Source organism: Aspergillus welwitschiae (assembly GCF_003344945.1).
Source record: "Aspergillus welwitschiae strain CBS 139.54b unplaced genomic scaffold BDQ94scaffold_13, whole genome shotgun sequence".
Lineage (NCBI taxonomy): Eukaryota > Fungi > Ascomycota > Eurotiomycetes > Eurotiales > Aspergillaceae > Aspergillus > Aspergillus welwitschiae.
The window spans coordinates 605616-615394 of NW_020798707.1; the positions used below are offsets into that span (position 1 = coordinate 605616).

Sequence of the window (9779 nt, forward strand, 5' to 3'; positions counted from 1 at the left end):
TGTCGGCCTTGATTGGCCTGTGTACTTGTGATCATGAGTATTTTTGGCTCCAGATCGCTTTGACTAACAACGGCGAACGTCCGAGCACACCAATTTTGTTTGCTGCATATACTGTTTGAGGTATAACTCGGTTTCTTGTGTCTCATGTAGTTTGAAGTCTGTCATGTTCGAGCTAGGTAGTAGGCCCGATGCTTATGGTTACACAGGGTCTCTCTGCTCGGACATGATTACTTCATGGTTACTGGAGTGTATGGTATTGTAATTACGGAGACTTGTGCTTGGCAGGTACCGATAGGCTTTGACATGACTTCGAGCATAGTCTGGATCCTTTTATATACAGACTGGCCTCATGTGTGCATATATAATACTAGAAACATGGACGCTATCACACTTATACATCTAACTATGTTGTGGTTGTCTCTCATCCTCTTCAAGCACACCTCAGCCTCGACGGGCAATCTCGATGGACAACATCATGTGACAATGATTATATAATGCCACGTGACCCTCCGCGACGTCGTTCCAAACAAACGATTGAAGCTTTCCCCGGAAAGAACCGCTATCAAGGAGGCCAAGGCATGATGTCCAACGCTACATCAGCGCCGTGTTCAAGTGAACGTGTAATTTGAACCCTATATATAGCTTTCTCTATTTGCTATGCACTCCGCACAGCCAGGTAATCTCGCGAAAATATCTGGAACATGACATCCTCCGAACAATGGGGGACATTCCTCCAACAATGTTTGCTCCACCGGATCGATGCCGCGGAGTTCAAGAACCTCACGCGGCTGCTGATGCAGCGCTATCCCATTGCTGAGGCTCAGCTGCTGGATGTGTTGCTGGAGACCCGTCTCGCAACGGGGATTAAATGGGATCCCCTGCCGCCTTTGTATATTGACTGTCTGTGCAAGATGGGGCTGGTGAGGACTTCGACCATGTTGAATTCGCTGCTGAAACATTCGTCTATTCATGATAAGTTGCAGTCGCCTGGCGGCTCGGAGGCTGTTCAGGGGAAACAGAAGCGGAAGTGTTATACCCTGATGACGGATATCAGGGTTGTTCAGGACGCTATGCTTTCTGTTTCGACGGGGACTGCTTTCAAGACTTTTGCCGAGGCGCTGAGTATCTTTGCGTCCATTGTGGATTGGATCCAGGCTGTGGTGGCTTGGCATAATAGCCATTTGGATACGAGTCATCAGACCGGCGGGTTGATGAGTTCTCCGGATGCTGTGTCGTTGTTTGAGAGTCTGGGGATTCTGCTTGCTGCGCTTTCGGGGACTGCTAAGGGTTTGGAGGTTCTTTCGGCTGATTCGCATGAAGGTATTGCACCGTCTTATTCTAGTGTCTAGGGTTTACTGATGGTTTTATAGCGTTGAAGATAAAGCTTGGACAGGCTTTGTCGGCCTATCTTCCCCTCTGTGTGGAAGTATCCCTGCCGCTCCGTAACCGCTTGGATAGCTTGCAGAAGGAATTCAATCTTTTTGGAGAGCCTCCGTCTAAAGCGTTGGATGTTTCCATGATGGAGAATGTGAACGTTAACGCGCTTCAGTTTGAGGACTCGGTCATGGACGGGCCTGTGATTAACTCGCGAGCAGGTCTTTATGTGTATATTAATGCGATGGTATTTCAGCTGCTGCACTGTTACTCGGATATTACTAACTGGTTTCTAGCTTGTGGGCCGCCCCTTAGTGGATGACAGCATACTGCTCAATTTCCTGTCAAATAGATACGGCGTGAGTACGCCCTCATGTTTATCACAGCATGTAGCTGACCATCGCAGGGACATTACCAAGTTCTTATCGAGGAGCTCATAACAGCTTCGTTCGATGTCCTATCGAATGCTAGCTACCGCAACGAGTCTAGCCGAACAATGTTCTTATTCCGCTCGTTTCTGGTGAACAAGCTTCCTACCTTCATTGCGGCCATGTTGGCAGCCTCTATTGTCTCGTTGCCTTTGCCGATGGAGCTTTGCATCAGCCATGCTTTGAGTCGGCTAGATCCAAACACCTTTCCATCATTCTCACAGATGTTCGCTATGCAAAGCAACACGGTCCTGTCCGACGTGCGACAAGAGTTTCTTTTTGCTTGCGCCTCGCACAAGCTGATCCCCGAGTCTAGTATCGAGCGCCTATTGGGCGAGAATCCAATGCAGACTCTCCCCGTCGGTGGTCCATACAACAAGGATGATCTTGTCTCGCAGATCAACGCCAACCCGGAGCGTGCAGAGCAGTTGATCAACGAGATTGAGTCGATGGAGGGCAATGCAGGTGCGATAGTGGGTGCTATTACAGAGGTAAGCCCTTCAAAAATTGTGGTTCAGTTCGATGCTAACGCATTTAGGTCATGCACCATCTCTGCAATCAAAAAGAGACCATGACATTGAAAAACATTTGCAACTCACTCTCTCGTCGGCCGCAGGCCCTGGATGTGATCTTGCTCTTCCGGAGCTTGAAGCAAGTACTACAACCACTTTGCGCTCTGCTAGACGCCTGGCACTGGGACGAGGACCAAGGCGAGAGCCAACCAGTCTACGACGAGTTCGGAAGCATTCTTCTGCTCGTGCTAACATTCAAGTTCCGGTACGATCTACGACCGCAGGACATGGGAATCGGAGGTAGCAACTCCTTTGTCTTGCGACTGCTCGAGAATGGCTTCTGCAGCCAGAAGCTCGACGACCTCAGCGAGAAGCAGAACAAGAACCTTGGATCCTGGATCAACGCCCTATTCATGGCCGAGGGGATCAGCGAGGAGACTATGTCCGCGTGCAGTCCGCAAGAATTCTACCTGCTAGTGACAACACTCTTCAACCAGAGCCTAGGAGCCTGCGAAGCAGGAAAACTAGACTTCGACACCCTCAAGGGCGGCTTTGAATGTAAGCCCTGCACCCCTACCCTTCCCCCTACTCCTGCCTCAAAGCTAACAACACCAGACCTCCTAGAACCGTTCCTCCTCCCATCCCTTATCCTCGCTCTAAACTGGCTCGGCAACCACATCTGGGAATCCGAAAGCGACCCCTCCATCCCACTCAAAGCCCTCCACTCCCTCATAAGCCCGAGCTCCATCTCCGGCGAAGCGAAAGAAATCCACCGAACAGTGCTAAACATCACCGCGCGCTCTCTCGAAGAACAACTCAAGAGCGTCCGCGCCCGCCAACCCGACGATACCATCAAACCCATCCTCGAGGCCCTCGACCCCCACCTCTCCTTCCAACGCAGCGGCAGCACCCACCGCAGCGAACTCGAGTCCTGGACCGCCCACACCCCCGGCGGTCTTCTCGCCAGCATCCGCAGCACCTTCCAATCGCTCATCCTCTGGAGCACCAGCCCCGACATGAGCATGGCCCCTCAATCCTACACTCACCGCCAATTCATCGCAGGCATCCACATCCAGGGCTCGATGCGCGTACTATGCGCCCTCATCGACGAACTCAAACTCCAAGCCACCACCTCCCCGACAAACGCTACAGGCAGCAGCGACCTCGCTCTCGACATCGCAGCTACCATGATCTGCGCGCCCCTGGCCGACTCCTTCGCCGTCGACCAAAACACTTACTCCCCCCATCACCACATGGACCCTACCAATACGAGCAAAGAAGTCCCCCCGCGCAATCCCATCCTCACACCCCGCGGCGCCCTCTACCAACTGCACGAATCCGTCCCCAAAATCTGCGAAAAGGACCCCCTCCGCGCGGAAATCATCGTGCGGCTATGGCGCCGCGTCAACGCCGCGCTGACTCCGCCCTCTCAGCTGGACATGAACAATATCATTCAGAATATGCAGCTTGGTGTGGGCGTGGGCGGACCGGGACAAATGGACCTGGATACGTCCGGGGCAGGTGGCCACGAAGAGGAGAGTACGATCAACCAAATGCTGGATAATGCTGTCGCGGCGGGGATGGATGGTAGCGGCGGAGCAGGAGGTATGGGAGGCATGGGGAGTGGAGGGTTGGATACTAGTATTGATGATGTGTTGAATGCGGCGGATATGGCGGTGGGGAATCCGGAGTTTTTGGATTTGGATATGGAGGGATTGTTTTAGATTAGTATCAGTGTGTGGTGGTGTTATTTTTATTGTTAGTGGTGTTGTGACCGTTTGGGGATAGTGGTATGGTTGGGATGAGTCGTTCTGGAACACGAGATCAAATTATGTTCGAGGTGGTCTTAAGGAGTATATATAATGTCCTCTAAAAATGGTTCATTTCCTGCAGTATGGTACTAGTAGTCTCATCTCTCTCTCTCTCTCTCTCTCTCTCTCTATATGAACAATGAGGCCAGCCCAACCAATCAGCAAAAATCAAAAAAGTACATATAGTTAAAGGCCTTCAACATCAAGTCACGATCAAGTATGTGAGATATACGTATACTAGCATAATACTATAAGTGTTATTCCAGCATCCCATCATGAGGAGGGAAAAAAGAGAAAGAAAAAGCAAAAATGAGACGCAGACCACAGGTAAACCAATGAGGAAATAACTTTTGCCGCCTAGCTTGAGGCTACTAGTACTTAGTATATGCAAGCCAGGTGTTCGCTACGGACCACCGCGAGCGGGGCTGACTGCCAGCCTCGTTCCTTCCAACTCATTCATTTCACCCTGGTCAAGTCCGACTTTTGGACAGGGCAACAACAGCCCAAATATAGGTCTCCTAGAATGTTTTCGAGAGTACGGTTCAAACGACACTTTGCAAAAGGAAGTCGACATCGCCGTGAGAAGCATGGAGAAGCAACCGAACAGCCCGAACCCCCTCCGGATCGGGTCGTATCAGATGCTGGTTTGGACGTGTCCATGCCAGATGGCGAATCTTTTACCCCCGCAAAAGCAAACCTTTGGGAGGTGGCTGGAGAAAAACTAGATGAGAAAGACCGACAGGCTCTGGGTTTGGAGACACCCTTCCCTATCACGAATGCCATCGAGAATGTCATCAAGACTACGGAAGAGAAGTACCGCGAGTACAAGGAGGGTGGGCTCAAGATTCGCAAGCGCAACGGGGGGCACATCAACGTCCGCGATTCCGCCAAGAACATCATTCTTCATGCATTGCAGGCACACGAACTTGTCTCTAAATTGGTATGTTATGATCTGACTGGCTATGGTGAGTCATCCGATTGGGGCCTTTGTTCCAGCTTGTATGTATATCTACTAACAGTCAGGCTCAGCATCAAGTGCGTGGTCAATTGTTGCGATTGGTCTGTCGATGATCAAAAATGACATTGAACGTCGTGACGACATATTCCACGCAGCTGAATATCTAGCCGGAATTCTATCCTACTATGCGATCATTGACAACCAATATCGAGAAAGAAAAGTAGAAAGCGATCGAGGATTGGAAGACGCTCTGGTTGAAGTCTACTTGGCTGTTCTTCAGTACACGGCAGAGGTGAAAAGGGCAGAAAATGAAAGCAAAGCTGGTATGTGGTTCACACGGAGGTTCTTCATATGGTGGTAGAGACTGATACCTCAGAAGCCCGCGTGGGAGGGAGTATCAAGGCTCTTGTTCAAGAACCGCTGAAGGAACTCAAGGAAACTGTCGAAAAGAAAGAGCAGGCTGTTTCAAGATGGGCAGATCTTACGGCAGCTCTAGGTATTGCTACCTTCCCTTTGGCAAAACAACAGATATGAGGTCTTGCTCATCGCTACAGACCACAGGAAACAAGCCGAAAGCATGCTCGACGGAATAGACGATGCTGTTGAAAGGCTGAAGATTATCCAATCGCACACTAGAAGTAAGATGTCCGCTAAATATCAGCCTTTCGAGAAGGACATATACCAATATCAGCAGGCTTGCAAGACCGAGAGATTCTCGACTGGCTATCCACGGCATCCTATTCAGATCCCCAGAATAACACTCAAAGCCGCCGGGCATTAGACACGGGGAAATGGTTTCTCAACATGCCCGAGTATAAAGAGTGGAAGGTCACGCCCGGAAAGATCTGTTGGCTTTACGGAGCAGGTGCGTTCGATTGATCTTTTTTTTAAAGAAAAAACAGACCTAATCTTTTTTAAAAAAAAGTCGGCTGCGGAAAATCGGTTCTCTGTTCTACAGTCATCCAAGATATCGAGGAATTCTGCAGGTCTGACACTTCCAGGAACTATGCCTACTGGTACTTTCAATTTAGCAATGACGAAACACAGAAGATGTACAACATGATCAGGTCCATATTACGACAATTCATGCCGCCAACACTTCCTGCATCCATAATCAAACTTTGGAAGGAACATTGTCATCGAGGTAGTAAGCCCCAACAGCGAAGACTTGCGGAAATCCTCGACAATGTGCTGGAAAATTCTCAGGGTGAGTCTTTCCTTATCCTCGATGCTCTGGATGAGTGTCCCGCGACTGGGGACGACGAACGGAGCCCGCTCTTGCAATTTCTTGAAGAATTGGTAGGAAAACATCAAACCAGATTGCACATCCTTGCCACCAGTCGACCAGAGCCTGATATACGCTCGAGGCTGGAGCACTATCAAAGCGTGGATCTGGAGACTGGACTGGGGAAAGATGTGGAAACTTTCGTCCGTGCTCAAGTTGCCCATGGCAGGTTATGTGAATGGGGCGAGTCGATTAAAAACCAGACTTTAGAGAGATTGCTTGATATTCCGGAACGGTATGTTGCGTTTGTCAATGAATATGTACAATATGATTAATACGTAAGATTGAACAGGCGCTTTCGCTGGGCTGAGTTGCAGATAAAGCGGCTTGAAAAGTCCAAAACCGAGGAAGCATTCCAGAAGGCTCTTGATTCTATTCCAGTCACACTCGAGGATACCTATAGAGATACCCTCGAGAGGATACCACCAGATGATCGGGAAGCAGCCCGCACGATATTGATATGGCTCAGTTTCTCTGTCGTCCCGCTGAACCTGAAGACTATCGCGGATGTTGTGTCTTTCCGCTTCCCAGAAGACGTTGTGACCACCTGCACTACTTCCCTAGTCACTGTGAGCATCTCTGATGATACTGTGAGGCTGGCTCATTTCTCCGTGAAGGAGTTTCTAGTACGCAACGAAGCTGAGGGTCACTGGTATCAATTCTCGGCCATATCTGGTCATGATCTCATAGCAAACAGAACGATCGACTGTCTGCTCGACACTACCGAGATCCTAAACAAAACCACCGCCATGCGACAGCCACTACTTATCTACGCTGCGAAATATTGGGACCGTCATCTGGCAGAAGTAGGGGAATCATATACCAATTACACCGGTCTCCAGGAAAAGGTTGACTGCCTGTTCACAGAGCGTGATATTTACTTCAATTGGATTCGTTTGGTTGATTTTGATTTTGATTTGGTGTGGGATAAGTCATTCGAGGAGCTACAATCGCCTCTGTATTCCGCATCACAAAGAGGACTCAAACCCACAGTTGAGCTGCTGCTTGCAAAAGGTGCGAATCCAATGGGATCAGAACTTGATAAACGGAACAATGCTTTGCTAGCAGCCGCGCGTGGAGGCCATCTGGAAATTCTAGAAGTATTGCTGCATAAAGTGGATGAGATCCCTCTAAGAGTGTCTGAACGCCTGCTGAGGACTATTCGCGCCACCGAGTCCGACAAAGAGAAGTTAACAATGATTTTGGACCTACTCTGGGACAAGGGTGCTTTGCATGATCGATCAAGAGCGTCGCTTAAGATCATTGATGGGAGACTACTTGAAAGAGCAGCTAAAAATTGGATGTCGGGCCACACAGTAATGAGCTGCCTTCTGGATCGAAAAGAGAGAATGGGCATCAAGATAACCGGAAAGTTGCTAAGAGCTGTGCTGGAGAATATACACTGCGGCAACAAAACCATGCACTTGCTTCTAGAAAAGTGTGGCATGGATATAAGACTTACCCCATCATTGGTGCAGCAGGATGTGGTTCCGCTGAATATTGGTGCCATGATTGCCATTTTGAATAGGCAGGTAAAAAATAATATTAAGTTGGATGAGGATTGGGTTAAAGCTTTTGGAAGGGGAAAGAAAGAAACAATGGAGCTGCTTCTTCAGGAGCGTGGCGAGGAAATCCGAGTCACCCGGAATGTGCTCATTTCAGCTGCCAGGTTTGCATGCGATCCACAGACAGTGAGGCTACTTCTAGCCAGGCGAGAACCGGAAACAAATATTGATAAAGAGATCTTCTTAGCTGCTGCAGGAAACAACTCAAAAGGCAGTGAAATCATGGATATGTTGCTTGATGAATGTGGGCAGGACACTATCGTTGATGAGGAGATTATTCGGAGAATTGCGCAAAACCCTTCCCAAGGTTTGGCAATGATGAAGATGCTCCTGTGCAGACAGCAAGCGGGCTTTGTGGTCACCGAGCAAATAATTTGCGACGCTGCTCGGTATCAAGATCGGGAAATGTTGGAGCTCCTGGTGAACAATGCCGGTGGTTCTGATCTGCCCATCACAGGGAAGACTTTATGCTCTGTAGCTGATAATCATTGGCGTGGGCGAACCTTGATAGAATATCTATTTGATCTTCTAGGTCGCAGTCTTCCAGTTTCAGAAGATGCATTGATATCTGTTGCCGACGCAGGTTCTTCCACAGCGGACTATGTACTCGCATTCATCTTGGAGAGATGGCCAGATATTCCGGTAACTGATCGACTGTTGGAAGCAGCATGTACTCTCCCTAGCTCCATGAGCCTGTTATTGGATCGGCGGCGTGATTGCCTTCCATTTATGAGAATGATCCAGAAATTAGCAACTGAAAGTGACGTGCGCAGTGGATGGGTGCTGGGAATGCTTCTCGACCGGCGGCTTGTGGAAGTGGATGAATGGTTGGTGGAAACAGTCGCTGGTAACAGCCATGCTCTGAAAGTTGTCCACAAGAGAAATCCTGATTTTCCAGTGACGTCAAATATGACTACCGAATTTGCACAAGACAGGGGTGCAATGAAGATCCTGCTCGATAGACAGAAGAATCAAGTCTTGATCACAGAAGAAGTGGTAAAAGCCTCATTGTTGGGGTGGTGTTCCGACTCTGTCATACGCTTGCTTCTGTCCCAGCTGGGATCGGAAGCTGTGCCAATTACAGAGGATATCCTGATCTATGCTGTTCAGAATAACAATGTAATTGGGAGAGACCACAACATCACGGCTCTAGAATTGTTTCTGGAACAAGGCCGTGACCTCAACCTTGGCACAGTCTGGGAAGCAATATGGCAGGATCCTGAAATTGACCCAGCATCTCTGGCTCAGACAGCAGGAACTCTATTACGATATGTCAGCTTTGATGTGTCGGATCAAATGCTGGAGAGGCTCCCATCTTTGCCCCGGCAAGACTATGTCTCGTGTCGCCCTTTCGACGATTTTATTCGCTCCTGCATGCAGCACCGGATTCCGTTGCCCACCAGCGAGGTAGCAGTCGAGTTGATCGTGGAAAGAGCAAGCTTAAACACAATCGACATATATTTTGAGGATCATCCTGACATTCCTATCACTGAGAAGCACATTGAAGCTGCCAAGAGGAATCCAAGAGAGGACGTCGACAAGGATGAATTGGTGTCGCTTCTGCTATCTGCCAAGTCGAGATCACCTTGAAGAGCACGAGTGATTATCATTTTCAGGTTTTGATTTTATCTTATATATTTCAAGTGTGATAGAGTATATCATTAAAGCAAATCAGCTTTTGTTCATGCCACCTTATTAGACACACACCAGGCATATCTCTCTACTCTTGAATCTTAGCGTCAGCTAACTACGTGGTTCATCCATGCTGTATGCTCCTATACTCCGTTTGCCTGATATTCGTAGCTTTATAGCTTACCATTTAATTTGTTGTACCTGGGATTGTCTG

The 9779-nt window shown here is 48.9% G+C and overlaps 2 protein-coding genes across 2 annotated transcripts; both read left to right on the top strand.

Annotated features, from left to right (window-relative positions):
* The first annotated feature begins 566 nt into the window (after positions 1 to 566).
* nut1 (putative RNA polymerase II mediator complex subunit Nut1) lies at positions 567 to 4204 on the top strand. Its single transcript, XM_026773074.1, has 6 exons — positions 567 to 1320; positions 1371 to 1621; positions 1671 to 1733; positions 1781 to 2293; positions 2341 to 2872; positions 2930 to 4204. The coding sequence occupies exons 1-6, from the start codon at positions 702 to 704 to the stop codon at positions 4036 to 4038; spliced, it is 3087 nt and encodes a 1028-aa protein (XP_026627246.1). The 5' UTR covers positions 567 to 701; the 3' UTR covers positions 4039 to 4204.
* A 444-nt stretch (positions 4205 to 4648) lies between these two features.
* BDQ94DRAFT_169742 (uncharacterized protein) lies at positions 4649 to 9523 on the top strand (the record flags this gene model as incomplete). Its single annotated transcript, XM_026771352.1, has 7 exons — positions 4649 to 5090; positions 5155 to 5406; positions 5460 to 5579; positions 5638 to 5721; positions 5778 to 5948; positions 6009 to 6603; positions 6661 to 9523. The coding sequence occupies 7 exons, from the start codon at positions 4649 to 4651 to the stop codon at positions 9521 to 9523; spliced, it is 4527 nt and encodes a 1508-aa protein (XP_026627247.1).
* Positions 9524 to 9779: the final 256 nt, after the last annotated feature.

Excerpts from the sequence above, each read along its gene's own strand:
- nut1 (XM_026773074.1), top strand. The coding sequence starts at position 702 with ATGACATCCTCCGAACAATGGGGGACATTCCTCCAACAATGTTTGCTC. Across the intron at positions 1,321-1,370 it reads TTCGGCTGATTCGCATGAAG|CGTTGAAGATAAAGCTTGGA; the intron begins GTATTGCACCGT and ends ATGGTTTTATAG. Across the intron at positions 1,622-1,670 it reads ATGTGTATATTAATGCGATG|CTTGTGGGCCGCCCCTTAGT; the intron begins GTATTTCAGCTG and ends ACTGGTTTCTAG.